The sequence below is a fragment of the Alligator sinensis genome, unplaced genomic scaffold (genome assembly GCF_000455745.1).
Source record: "Alligator sinensis unplaced genomic scaffold, ASM45574v1 scaffold28_1, whole genome shotgun sequence".
NCBI lineage: Eukaryota > Metazoa > Chordata > Crocodylia > Alligatoridae > Alligator > Alligator sinensis.
Genome location: NW_005842133.1, coordinates 489,995 through 504,808, shown reverse-complemented (window position 1 = coordinate 504,808; position 14,814 = coordinate 489,995). Strand labels below are relative to the sequence as shown.

General features: G+C 39.7%; 1 protein-coding gene across 5 annotated transcripts in view; it reads left to right on the top strand.

The window, feature by feature from the left end:
• FGFR2 (fibroblast growth factor receptor 2) overlaps nucleotides 1-4,006 on the top strand; it is a 100,313-nt gene extending 96,307 nt beyond the window's left edge. For 4 of the 5 annotated variants that reach the window (XM_006025109.3, XM_025205887.1, XM_006025110.3 and 1 more), the window contains exons 17-18: nucleotides 2,279-2,354; nucleotides 2,468-4,006. In XM_006025109.3, the coding sequence (XP_006025171.1) occupies nucleotides 2,279-2,354; nucleotides 2,468-2,634 (243 nt within the window). In that variant the 3' untranslated portion in view covers nucleotides 2,635-4,006. Of the gene's footprint in view, nucleotides 1-2,278 lie in introns of all 5 variants that reach the window. The other variant, XM_006025112.3, reaches the window with a different exon arrangement.
• Nucleotides 4,007-14,814: the final 10,808 nt, after the last annotated feature.

The window sequence follows — 14,814 nt, the reverse complement described above, 5'->3', positions numbered from 1 at the left end:
GAGTGCTTTTATTCCCCTCTGGTCCTTTATGGCATAAGGAAGATGGAATCTTGTCTCAGATGTTTCACTTATACCTTTAGATCTGCCAAACTATATGTTAGAAAATCTCAAGATAATGATCACTCTTGAGCAGGGGTGGGCAATTATTTGGGCTGGAGGGTCACTTGAGAAGTTTTAGTGAGCTGTTGAGGGCCAGTGGGAGGAGTGGGGGTGCTGATCCCTGTCATGGCTGTTTACACCACCAATTGATCCTTTCCAGCTCTGGCCTTGTCTGCCCCACACCCACTGCCAGAGATGCTGGGTGGAGCAGACAGATGGGTCTCCAAGGAGACCAGCCCAGGCCCACCGCAGGCAGGTTGTGCTCAGTTGGGCAGATGGGATGGGGCCGCAGGCAGGCATGGAGCAGCATCTGGGAGTGGGACAGGCAGGCAAGGCCAGGGCTACAATGGTGGTGACAGCATGGGGCCAGAGCCACGATCCACTCCCCCACATGTCCAGAACTGGTGCCCATCACAGGCGCATGCAGGGAATGGGGCCAGAGCCACGATCTCCTCCCCACACGTCCAGAACCAGCGCCCATTGCAGGCACATGCAGATAACGGATGGCAGCTGTGCCCCAGGCCCCAGCCCCGTGTTGTCCTTGCTGAACTGCCCTGCCTGCCCATCCTGCTCATCCCATCCACCTGGCTGAGCACACCCTACCCACGATAGTCCTGGGCCATTCTCCATGGAGACCCCTCCCACTCCGTCTGGCATCCCCTGCGGTAGGTATGGGGCAGACAGGCTGAAGTGCCAGGGCAGTGGAGACACTGACAGCCACAGCCGGAAGGAGCTGCCACCATAGAGGCTGCCAGGAAGCTGAGTCTGGCCATGGTGCTGCCCGCAGCCTGCCACTGTGCCACCCATCCCCATGGGCTACAGTTCCCAGCATGCCCGAGAGCCACGTGTGGGGATAGGACAGACTGTGCTCCATGCCAGATGGCATCTCCATACCCAGGGGCAGTGGGATTGGCCACACACACTCAAACCCAGGCTGCCCCCAGCACCTGGGCATGGTGGGGGTAAGGGACCCACCATGGGCCACTTGGAAGGCCACATTTGGCCTGCGGTCTGCATTTTGCCTATCTCTGCTCTTGTGGGTTCCAGCTGTTCCTGCACCATTTGCAGGAGAAATGACCTGACCATTCTCAACCCTTAGAGCCATTTCCCTAACGTAACCATATGAATCAAAAGCTTCCACAGACAGTCATACAGGTTACCTAAAAAAACCCAAACCCTGCCTGTAAGGTATGGAGTAGCCTTGGCTCCAAACTGGTGAGGTATTTTGCTATCCACTGCATTTGAAAAATATTTTAAAGCCTTTCTTGTTGCCCATACTTAAAATGATGAGCATAAAGTCTTGGTATTTTAAGATATAATTATGATGATTGCATTTCTGATTTTAAAATATTTTAATCAAGTCATTAAAAAAAAAAATTAAGCGCTATAACATACTGACTGAGGCAGAAGACATGTCTCATCAGTATGACCATAACTTGTGGTTTAGCAAAGAAGCACTTGCATTTAAATGAATACAGCTGCCTGTTAGAAGTTGAAAGAGAGAGAACATTTCAAGAGGGAAATGGCTTTATTCTCCTGCCAAAACTCTTGTTTTTAGCAAAAGTCCCTCAACCCAAAACTTGGATTAAACATATATTATTTCCTTTTTTAATGCTGGTTTGGTCATTGCTACTCTAGGATGTGTACAGGCACACAAAATAGCAAAAATTATAGAGAAACCCAGGTCCAGTAAGTTGTGTTCTTGATTTTTCATTTTAGTTCTTTTGGTAAGCATGTCACTGCATATTTAAATATAAATTTAATATCAGATTATATAAAACAGATACACAAATTGACCAAAGGAATATAACATTGGAAGCATCTTTTCTTCTCCAAATCATTACCATGTGCTAGAGAAAAATGGTTCTATTTAGTATAAAATTTCATTTTTATCATTGTAAGCGAAAATTCCTCGTTTGATGTGGTGAGCATGCTTATTTCCACTGATGTGCCTAATGCTGATGTTGGAATTGACATTTCTTCTTTCCTTTTTTTTTTTCTCTCTCCACATTGCCCCCCACCCCCAAGTTTCCCTAATGATCTCTGGTTTTATCAGCGATAAAGAAAATGGTCACTTTTGAAGACCTTTTTTTTTGGTCCATGAAACAGACTGATTGACCAATAACACATTAACCTTTATGCCATATATTTAAGAAATTCTTTCTTTCTTCCATTCCAGGAATACTTGGATCTCAGTGGACCCCTTGAACAGTATTCACCCAGTTACCCTGACACTAGGAGTTCATGTTCCTCAGGTGATGACTCTGTTTTTTCTCCTGATCCAATGCCTTATGAACCTTGTCTACCTAAGTACCAACATATAAATGGCAGTGTTAAAACATGAAAAGAAACTATTTTTATTCCATAGAGGAACAGAGAGACAAGAACGCTGACCTACCTACCACAAGAAGAAAAAGATCTTTTCTCCAGGACCCCTATGTTTCTGTTTGTACATATGATATATATAAGGGAAAAAAATACTTGGAGGAAAATAGTCAGAACTTATGTAAAGAATTATATAATTTGGAACTCTAAAATATTCTGGAAGAAGAAGAATGTTTATGGGCCATGTATAGATTCGCTTAACTGCATCAATTTTCTGGCTTGTTTTAAGCCATAATAGACTTTATTTGTACAATGGACCAGTTGGACTTAAGGCAAGCTCTGGGTCTGCCTTTCTTGTTTATTTTTGTAAAATTTGGAGAAAATATATGTTGGCACCCACTTATAGAGCACAAATGCAGTATATAGGTGCTGGATGTATGTAAATATATTCAAAATATGTATAAATATATATATATTATATTTACAATGAATTATTTTTTGTATTGATTTAAAAATGGATGCCAATCCACCTAGCAAATTAGTCTCTTTTTTAACAGCTATTTGCTAAATGCTGTTCTTACACCGAATTTCTTAATTTTCACCGTCCAAAGGTGGAAAATACTTTGCTTTCAGGGAAAATGGTATATCGTTAATTTATTAACTAATTGGTAATGTACAAAACAATTAATCGTTTATAGGATTGTTGTTGTTTTTGTAATTTAAATGGCATTTCTATGCAGGCAGCACAGAGAACTAGTAGATATATTGCTCAGACTTTACTAGTTGTCAGATCTTTTAAAAAAAAAGAAATATTTACAGTATATAACTAATTTTGGGAATTAAACTTTTGATTTCTTTGCATTTTAAACTTCAGTGTCAGATGATTGTTCTTCTCAAAACCAAATCCTTTAACAAGAAGGTATCTTATTTTCTCTATCTTTGATAAGTAGGTATCACTAAAGTAATAAAGTTTAATAGAACTTCCAAGGCCAAAATAGCACCATTACTCTTTGAAAAAAGGAGTGCTTTTAATGAGTTTCTAAAGTAAAGAAAGACATTAAGTTGTCTATAACCATAGCAGAAAGTACTGCTTTAAAAGGAGCTGAGCTTCTACACTTGAGTTGCACATACATCAAATTAACTGGTATTGTCTTAATTGATTTTGATAATAGATTCCAGATCTTTTGGCCTAATAGCATCTTTTCAGGATGGTCCTGTATTGTAACTTATGTTTAAAGAGAAAAGTTATAGTGACAATTTGCCATTGGAATATTACCATCTTTTTAAGGGATTAGTTCATGCTGGCTCCAGAATATATTTCGGAATCATTCCATAATGTCAGGCATGGAGCTGGTGTCAAACAAAATGTTGCTGCATTTTTTCAATTGTATTTAAAATAAAGTATTGTGTTTTTACTTTCAAAACACCCACTCACACTGGTATAGCCATGCGATATGAATGCAAATTACACTGCTTTACGTATTAAAATTGGGGGGGGGGAAGTATTAAAATCTGTTAACTTTTGTACTGACAATAAAATGTTTCTACAGATATTAATGTTAACATTACAAAATAAATGTCATGCAACTTATTTATTTTTATTTTTTAATTTTTTATGTTTTACCAATATGTTTCTGTCCTTGAAGTGAGGGGATGCTTCATTCTGGCTTCATTGTATACTATTGACATGTTCAATCAGGAATGGGTTTTGGACCCAGTCTTGGAGTTGAGAGAAGATATGTATAGGTTGGGCTATTAGAGAATTGGGGCTTAAGGTTGAAAACCTTTTGAATATTTGAAAAGATCACAGATTAATATCAAGGGAAACTTGGTTTAAGGTATCCTCTGTTTTATGTCCCCACCAGGTTGTATATACTACTAGTAAGCTTTTCAGAAAAATGAAATTTTAAGAATTCATGCATTTTTTTCATTTCCTCATTAGGATAGTATTGATACTTTTTAATGGAAAACCAGAGAGAGAGCCTGAGCTATTGGGTTTAGGGCACTTACATGAAATGTAGAAACCTCCGGTTCACATTTATACTCCTTCACCCCTTATCTTGTGTCTGTGCCTGTGCCCTTGTCCTCTCTCTAACCCAGAAATTTCATTGCATATCTGGTGAAGATTTCTGACAAAAGTTTCTTCAAATTAATATACTGCCATCTAAACTATATCCAAGATTGTTCCCCAAAGTATTTTTTTGCTGGTGCTTTGTTCATTTTTGCATTAAATGCCCTAAGGTTTTAGATGTCTGTGACTTATCTGAGGAAACTCTGCAACAGTTGTGTACATCTCACTTTTGTTGATGTACAGTGCACCATTTTCCTTTCCCTAGTTGAATTCCATAACCGCTTTATACTTTGCCAAGTATTTCTTCTCAACCCCCTACTGATAATTTATGCACATGGATATTGTCACTTGTGGAGCAGAATGCAGCTACGTAGAAGTAAAGTACAACCCCAGAAAAGTGTTATTGAGTAAAATGGGTCATTGGAATCAGAGGTTATCCTGTTAAATTAAGCAACATTATAATAATATATTTTGAACATATTATAATATATTTTGAATACTTTCATCTGTTAATTGGCCAGGAGACTAAAGTACTTGCTTTTTAATCTTGCAAGAGATATTTGCAGCACCACAAATAGTCTTATCTGACCAATGGAACTGGGTTTAGTTAAATTGTTTTGTAGCATTTTGGTAGACAGTGATCCAATAACAGCTTGGGTAGGAAAGAAATGTGGTCTGTATACCCCACAACACTTCATCTAATTGTTCTTCGGATATCATTCATCCAAATATAGGTGTAGTCCAGCCCTGCTTAGCACATAAGAAAAAAAGGATTTAGGACACTAGGTACATGGCTGCTGTCCATAGTGAACCTTTCTGCCCTCATTTTTACTTCACAGCCTTTGTTAGGAAGCTCCACTTAGAATGGAAAACCCTTTCTTCCCTGTTTCCTTCTGTTCCCCAACTGGCTTTGACCAGTATAAAAGGTTTGCTTTTGTCAAAGCCTAATATGTGACGCACACAAGCTGAATACTTTTTTCAATTTCAAAATTATGTCTGAAGGTGAAAGGATGAAGGTTCAGAGTAGTTAGTTCATCCAAGAGAAGGTCCACTGTTGACTTGATCTTGGTATGCAAATAATGATATGGGGCTCTTTTAGCAGGAAAAGGTGCAACAGGATCCAGTAGGTAGACGTTGAACTAGATAAATAATTAGAACACCTTGCCCAGAGATGTGGTCAATTTAACATTACCTGATGCCTGTATCTTGCTAAAGAGTATCAAGAAGAAAATCAAAGATTATCCTCATCTCTTTGGGTGAATAATGAAGGCATACCAGAATCTGTAGACAAACGCACATAAGGGAATAAGTCATGTAATTACCACTGCAACCAGCCACCTTTTAATCTCTAGGCCAAATGACCAGTTCCTATTTATACATGATTCATTCAGATGTGGCCTTAAAAGAGTGTCTAGTGCATGGCCTGGACTCATGCTTCTGGAGCAATAACTGTTTTGTCACTGATATATGGTAAAGGATATACCATAGCTCAAACAAAAGCTATATGCTTGGGTGCATGTTACTGAATGTACTTATAATATAACGCAGGAGGTTAGACTTTTGTTATAATGGTTTCCTCTAACATTAAACTCTACAAAGAAACAATCCTTGTATTGCAAAACTTAGATGTCTTTCAGTTTCTTAGACAATTGCAGATAGATATCAGCTTTTCTTTATGAGCAGCTTTTCTTCATTACTGATATAAAGGGGAAAAATTTACTGAGATACAAATCTCTCAGGAGATTTGATTCTGTTTTGTTTTCTTTTTAAAATCATTTAAACACAGTTTTAAAAACAACCATGGTACAACTAAAAAATTAACTACTGCTTGTGGGAGAGGGGAAAATACTCAAGGTTTTGAACACAGAGACTTACTGTCAATCCACTTCAGCCCTTTCCTACAAGAAGAAAGTTATAGTCCCATACATAATAAATTTATAAATAAAATGTAATTTCTCCTTAAATGAATCAATGCCCATTAATATGGCAAGCAGGAACTGCTAACAGGTAAGAGGTGTTTTCCCTGCCTCTCCTATAAGTACAGCTCCATGCTATAAATTTTTATGAGTCATGCTGAAAATGACATTCATGTTAAGAAGTGAATAGATTTTGCTTGCAGAGGAACTTTTTCTTCCCCTTACATTTTAAAAATCTTGATGATTTTTTTTTTTCTTGATTTCCATAAAACTTCTAGCATGGTCTTACCTCACTTTTGGAGGAGAGCTCAGGAAAGCTGTGCTGTTCTTTGTTGTACTTATCAGGTGTAGTTCACTTTAGTGCTAAATTTAACAAAACAAAGTGGTCTGATCGCAGAAATGAAAATTGAAAATTAAGTACTACTTCAGGATATCAGTAAGTAAATGGAGAGGGTAAACCACTAGGAACAAGTGCAGTCAGAAATATTAAAATCACTGAGATCATATTTTATTACAATTTAACTGAAGAGAAAAAAGCCCCAAACCTTTGGTGATTTTTAATTTGGCAATACCAAGCCCTGTGAGCTGTTCACAAGGTGATGTGACTGTGATGTGAGCTCACAGATGTGACTGGACTACAGGTTAAAAAAAAAATTGGCCGCTTCCATCTTTTGATATGACTTTAAATATAGGGGCATGTATGAATGCAGGGATTTGACTCTGACCCTTTACTGCCACCACTTATTCCCCCACTCCCAAACTCCAGAGAACTTCAGACTGAAGATTAATTTTTTACAGCTGGCTGATAATTTTCCCATTGAACATTTTATCATTGAAAAATGCTGTCATGTGAAACTCAAAATCATCTGCAGGAGTGGGTCTACCTGGATGAAATTTCATTTTGAAAATACTGAAATGGAGCCTTTTGATCTTAGGACATTTTGTTTTGAAGTTTATTTTATGTACTATAAATAAAGTCAAAATTGGACTGAAACATGTGGGGCTTTTATCAAAGTTGCCCCAACATTTATCCAAATATTTGGTTTTATCAAAGTTGCCCCAACATTTATCCAAATATATTTTTTAAATTGTTTTGCTGAACATTTTTTTAAATGTTTTGGTTTTCATTTGACTCAGAAAGAGTAACATTGGAGTTTTCCATAGAATGGAAAGTCTAATTTCAACCGGATCTGCAAGTTTTTATATGTTACAGAGCTACTTAGTATTTTACAGAGCTACTTAATAAGTGTTGGACATACTGCATTTGTGGTAAGGTACCCAAAAGACATGTTATACCCTATAAGCTGAAGATAAGGATGTACTACTTCCATACTTCCATTGGATGCAAGACACCTTGAATGGTAGTTAAGGAGAGAGAAAGACCATAATCACAAGTCAACAATGTATTCTAAGGCCATATGATGCTGCCTCCTAAGATCCTAAATGAGGATCCTCCTGTTGCTGGAACAGTTTCAGGATGAGATCTAGTACTTTTCCTTCAAATACAATGACTTTGCACCAATTCTAATGTGGTCCTGCTCCTTGAAGTTCAGCCTCCAGTATGTTGTTGTTCTGAGGCAATAAAGAGAGAAGATAGAGGAATAGAAAGGGAGACAAAACTTCTGACACCCCTGCTGTCTTGAGACGTCTACAGCATATATCTGAGCAAGACGGAATGAAAATTTATGGAAAAATCTTGACTGCCAAACACTGCGTTTTAAAGACATTTCAGAAAGAAGGTAGCCAAGGTACAATATTTTGTCTAGACACGTTTCCCTGGCACAACTATAGTTTTTGAGGTCTATTCAGCAGCGTACAGTGGTTTCTTGTCCAAACCTATGTTGCCACAGCTCTACAAACTGAAAGTTTAATACTATATTGCTGAACTGAACACAATGATTGATCTGACTCGAATTAGTATCTGGCAGGTCATAATACTAAACTAAATGTGGTCCTGGAAGAAATGGGTGCAATGGCCTGAAAAAAATGGAGGTCCACTGTGGCTGAGTGGCAAATTATTTCATAAACCATAAAGTATCCATAACAGTTGAGGATATACTTACTACAGGAGACATTAATGCCAATATTTCTGAGCTAAGTTATAAACATTTGTGGCTGACATCTGCCCGGATGATCTGTGCTGGGGAAAGAATCAGCCTGCAATGGAAGAAGGGTGTGTGTTTTTCAGGTTCTTTGTTTGTTTGTTTCTTTGCCATTTTAAGATTGAGGATTGTATTATGAGTACCTTAGGTTAAGAATAGACATTGCCTTTGTCTCTGCATGAATTGTGCCTGTTTTTGTCCAGGAACAGAAATGTTCCGGGATTGGCGTGTACACACATCAAGTCTAATTGGGGTTTAGTGGGCAACTGAATGCACTGTCACTTTTCTGCCACTAACGTAATGATGTAATCCTGGAATAACCTTTCAGATGTACTTTGTGTGTCCTTCTTATCCTGTGTACCTTTTTAGGATTTATTTCAGGACAACAGACATGGATGTCTGAACAGTTGCATTTTGTCACATGGTAAAGTGGTTTATTCTGGGAGACGTGATGTCTGTTTGTAACTTTAGCTTTCCCTGACATTGAGTGAAACATTTGACTTCTGTGGTCCAAAGATTTGTTCCAATTGTTTTCCAAATTAAATGATCTCATGAATTGCTGGTGAATGCAGTACAGAAGTAAAACGAACCGTGACGCACACAATGACTCAGAAATGCGAACACGCTCCGCCTTTCCTCTATTGATACTCCTTGCAAAATAACACTTAATAGCGCACACATTCGTGGAGATAGGTTGTACCCGTCAACGTAGAACAAACACATCCTTGCATAACTCCCTGGCGTAACTTATGCTCAGAAGTTACACATGGCATGAAACTGTTTTGGTTGAAGATTTTACGTGGGATGCACAAAAGGCACCGCACAGCCTGTTCTCCTACCAAAGGCAGATGGAGTTTTACTGTTGGTCTCACTGAGTGCATCTATATGTGAAATTAAGGTGAAATGATAAACTCTGGAGCAGTCAGAGCTGGAGTAAACTGCAGCAGAACATAGCGTCTACATGTGTGCCCAGAATGGCAGCAATTTGAGCTGGCAGAGGGCACAGGGGGTCAGTCCTGGGTGGTTGTGGAGCTGGCTGGGGCACGAGGGTGCTGACCCTACAGAGCTGTGTGGGTGGGTGGCAAGCAGGAGTCTGACCCCGACCCTTTCACCATTTATACGTGTGTTTCAGCGCAGCAAAGTATTCTGCAATAGTGCTATCTTTGACAGTACTATTTCATGGCAGAGTTAATTAGTTTACTGAGCACAAATGCCAGTACATGTGTAGACTGTGATGCTTTACTGCAGACCTAGTCCACTTCACAATAAAGCACATGTGGATGCTCCCACTGAGTACAAAATGAACTCCATATCATGTAGTTATGAAAATTAGTTCATGAGAACTTTCTCAATGTAGTATGGTTGATGCTTTTTGGTGTCAATGATCACATCATGTCTTTGTACTCCTGTCAATACAATTTGGACTGTCATATGGCAAAGAGAAGTCATTTCTAAAATCACAACAAAGCCACTGCACAGGACCGCTCAGCACTTCCTATAAAATCATAGAAGGTGATCCCACTCCTCCAGAGACTCTTCAAGAAAGACTGACTTAAGGACTTGAGCTCAGGGGAGAATGATATTTGACTCCCAAAATAGACAACATGCTCGAAAGAAAGGTGCTACAAGACAGTCTTCATGCTAGGATTTGGTTTCAATTCAAAGTCTGCACTTACGAACGCTTCTGCTCGTTCTACCTCTGCTGGCTCTGTGAAGCTGCCAACGTGAATGCCTGTATGATTTATCTACTGTGAAACTGCCAATAAATATGAAATAAATTTGCCCTCTAGGCAACTTTGTGCAGACAACTTTTTGTTCCAATTATTTTCTTTCATTAATCATTGGTCTTTATTCTTTATACCAGCTTTTTTACCTGCGCTTCATTTTTTTTTTTTTCAATATTGAAAATTATTTACATTTTTAAATATTTAGAGTGGAAGAAATTTATCATGGTACTTGCTGATTTGCAAAACACTTCTTGCCTGTTTGTAAAAATCTTGTTACCTTTAAAAATGATAAATTTGGTAAAAATGTCAATTATTTCCATAACATTTGTTAAACTTATTGGTAGGGCCCTATCGAATTCACGGTGAAAGTAGGCTGTGCTGAGGTTCCTTTAATCTTGCAGGTTTCCCTGTGCAACCCCCTGCTGCTGATTGGTGGAAGGGACCCACTTGCAGCTGACTTCTGATCAGCGGGGAAGTGAAAATCATGGTTTTAAACATGGCACCATTTTTGCCTCCCTGCTACTGATTGGCCAAGGGGCCCCCGTGGCCCCGCTGCTTGCTGCTGACCAGTGGGGAGGAAAATAGCACCATGTTTAAAACTGCAGCTTTCACTTTCCCACCAATCAGGAGTGAGCTGCCAGCCAGGACCCCTCCACCAATCAGCAGTGGGAGAGGTGCAAGGGGAACCTGAAAGATTAAAGGAACCTCAGCACAGCCTGCTTTCACAGTGAATTCGGTAGGGCCCTACTTATGGGGATAGCTGTAAATCAGCCTAATTTCAGGGGCGCTATACTGCTTTATGCCAGTTACGTAACTGGTCCATGAAGTTGGCTCTAATTTTTTTAATATTCAACAGCACTCCCAAAGTGCTTGTAATTCTTGAAGGATCTGTTCCCTTCTCAAGTCCTCATAATTAATATTAGATCCTGTCCATCTATGGATTGCTAAATCATGAAGCTACATATAATTTAACTGCTCAATATTCATAATGCACAAGCTTTTCAGATATTTCAATATATATTTTGTCAACAGAGTCCATAATAGCAATGTGCGCATTTGTGAATTAAACATTTTTTCCGTCGCGCTTGGCAATGTTTTGTTTGGTACTTTCACTTGACGCTGTGTTCACAGACGCTGTGTTTATCCTAGGTTTAATGATCCGGAAGCAGCATTTATAGCTCAGGCTGGTTCTGACAACTCTTTAAAATCACTCCCAAATTTTACATCCAGTCTCCTATCCAGCACTAGCTGCTTTAAATGTGAAAGATGTCAGCTCCAAACCAAATGGTGAAATCATCCAGTTCTGGGCCTTCTAAGAGTCGATAAACTTTTTCACATACTGTATTGGTGCAGCCAACTTGTGTATCTGTGCCGACCAGCCATCCCTCCTGCCCTGTGATGTTGCAATAAACATGAAGGGAGAATCTGCTGTGGTTTCCCTTATGCTCTGGCTTGTGGTAGATGGATAAAAAGTGAAAATACAACATTGCTAATTGCTTTTGATTGTACTGTACATGCTTTCTGTCTGGGGCCCTCCTCCTCCCACACCTTCCCCCAACTCTGATCTCCTACCAAAGCACACGCCACATCAGTGGTTCAAAAACATTTGTCTTCAAAGACTTTCATATTTTGGGAGATTTCTTTGTAACTCTACAGACAGCTGGTGCTCCATTAATCACCCTGCTGTGTTTGACAATTGGTAGATTTACGATACTGCGTTTATGAAACACAGAATGCAATTAAACATAATCAATCAGTTCAACCAGGGTTTCCAGATAGTGCTCGTGGAATCTGTTTCAAACATCCCTGCGACTGGAGTGGCCCTTCTAGAGGCAGTGAGGAAAAACAAAGACAATATGTTAACTTTAAATACTGTTTTCATTCACTCAGAAAACAGATCTTAAATGAGGCAAAGAAAAAAAAAAGCAAAGTGCTCTCTGCTGCTTCAGTTCATTTCACCTCATGAGGGGGGCACAAAGGGGACCGGCAAAAATAGTTAATCTCCAGGACTTAAGCAATTCCTGGGGACAAATTGCTGTCCTATGTCTTGAGTAGGACAACAGTCTTGGATAGTATGTTCCTTTGGGGAAAAAGTTCCTCGCTAATACACACCAGCAAAAAGAACTTATGCAAACCTTGGAAAGCCATTTGTCACCCATGTAAACAGTTTTTTGGAGTTTCAGTTCTTTTGATTTCCACAGTATTTTTCCCCTTGGAAATCTCTCTGATTTCCAGAAACCTTCCCAAAGAACAGAAGCAGCCTAAGTTCTTGTTGCAGTTGAATACAATATTATTTCTCAAAATAATTATAACAATTATGTAATAATATAAGTTTTGAAGATCAGACGCTTTGTTCCACTGTTTATCCTGGGAGGAGGATTTGCAGAGTTCTGTGACATTATACTATAACAAATGCAGTGTCAATATTATTATGGTGGTGGTTGTACCTACTGCACAGTGGCATGGGATAATCTGTGTGTGTGTATGTGTGTGTGTGTGTGTGTGTGTGTAGGAACTGTTTTAGAGAAAAATGGAAGTTATTTGAGAGTAAAGCCTGTGTTCTACATAGTCTTTCCTTATTGAAATCAAGGAGCATTCCCATATAGACTGGTGCTGACAATGCCCCAAACCCTCTAGGTCAAAGGGAAAGTTTCTGGCTGTTATAATATTGGTGAAAGAGGACAAGATTCATTATACACACATGCATATATGTGTGTGTGCGTGTGCATTTATATATTTGGGTTTTTGAAATGTATAGACCCAGAACTGAAAGCCTTCCTGACTCCTCTTTATATGTTAGCTCAGTAGTAAACCTTTTGCACTCTATGGCTGCGTCCAGATGAGCACAGACGTGCTGCACACACTGCACATGCAGGCGTTCCCCATGCTGTACTTTGCAACATGAGGGGGTTTTTTGACCCCAGAATCTCCCAGAGTCAAAAAACCCCATGCCAAAAAAAGCAGGGTGGCGCATGTGCTGCCCAAAACCAGAGCCTGGCTGACTGGAGCCACAGTCCAGCTGCTGTCCAGGCTCCCTGCTGCAGGACTGCCATGGCTGCAACTTCTGGAGGCCCCCAGGACCTCAAGTAAGGCCTCTGAGGCCAGCATAGTTGCTGGTCCCAACCTCCCCTACCCCCCAGAAGTACGTGCCACGCGCCAGAGCGCATATGGCAAAGGCGTTCCCTGGGACAAGTAGCAATGGCACAAGGTGTGCTGCTGCTACTTGCCCCCAGGGAAATGCATGTTCCCACTTGTGGGTATGTGCCTTATGAGTTCTTCATTTGAGAAGTGAGGAAAGACAGCCCTGAAATAACTGGGAAGTTGCTTTAAATAAGTTTTGTTCAGCTACTTTATCACTCAGCCTACACAATGCTATGGTTCCACTTGTATTTGTACTTGCAAACAGCCTAATGTCCTGGGGCAGCCCAGCTCAGATAATCACAGTTCTAGGGGTCTAGATAGGATTCAGCATGTGTGTATAGTAAATGAGAGGTGGTTAGCTATACTAGTCTGAAGTCAGGTAGAAGACAGGATAGATTTGCACCTTTATAGACTAACTGAATCAAAGAGCTATTCCTGATTCAGTTAGTCTATGAAAGAGAGAAGCTTCTCTAAGCGGCAGACTTACTTCATCAGATATTTCATCCAGATGCCCATAGCATCTGATGGAGTAAGCCATTGTTCATGAAAATGTATGCTACACAACACATCTCTGATTTAGCTAGTCTGTATGATGCAAATCTATCCAGCCTTCAGTACAGTAAATGCCATTGAAAACAGGCCATTTCCCACTTACATTTACCAGAGTATTTGCGAGAGATACTGTACTAAGGATGTACTAAGATCCTGTACAAAGATGTATGGAACAATATAGTCCAGTCCATTCTTAACTGTTGGCAACTTGTGTATGTATTCTAGTGTTTTACTTTGAAAGGTGAGAAATATTTGAGATGTGGAGTGCCATGTTTTTAGAAAGCAGTTTTGAAAAATGGGTATCATGGACACAGTAAAGTTATTTTCAACATTGCTACAAAAATGTAGCAATTAAAGTTTCCATACTGTATTGTGAAGCATGGAACTAACCCAAGAAGTTAGGATGCAGCTTCTGCTCCTGTGGAAATGTCTAAACATATTTGATAACATGATGAACATCTCAGATATTGAGACATTAGTCTGCATGGAATTAGCATCATATATGTATCCCTCATGAGTTAGTGTTCAGGGATAATTAATTACAGATGAGTCCCAGACAAAAGCAATATGCTGACCTTTAAATATTCACCCACCCATAAGAGAACGTAGTGCCAATAGCTACCTGGATAATTGTTACAACTCTGCTAGGCATGCCAGTTTTTGGCGCACACGGAAGTAGGACAGTGAGAGGTGGAAAGGACAGTAATGTAATTTAGACAATTATTGTTTCACACGTTTAGGAGGAAACGATTCCTCTCAGCCTAGGATCTGTAGGGCAACCGGTATGTCTTAACTTCACATAGAACGTGTCTTAATGTTAGTGTCACTTATGTGACACTAATGCCATGCTGGTTCAGGCCATTGTCTATCAGGTCTAGTGT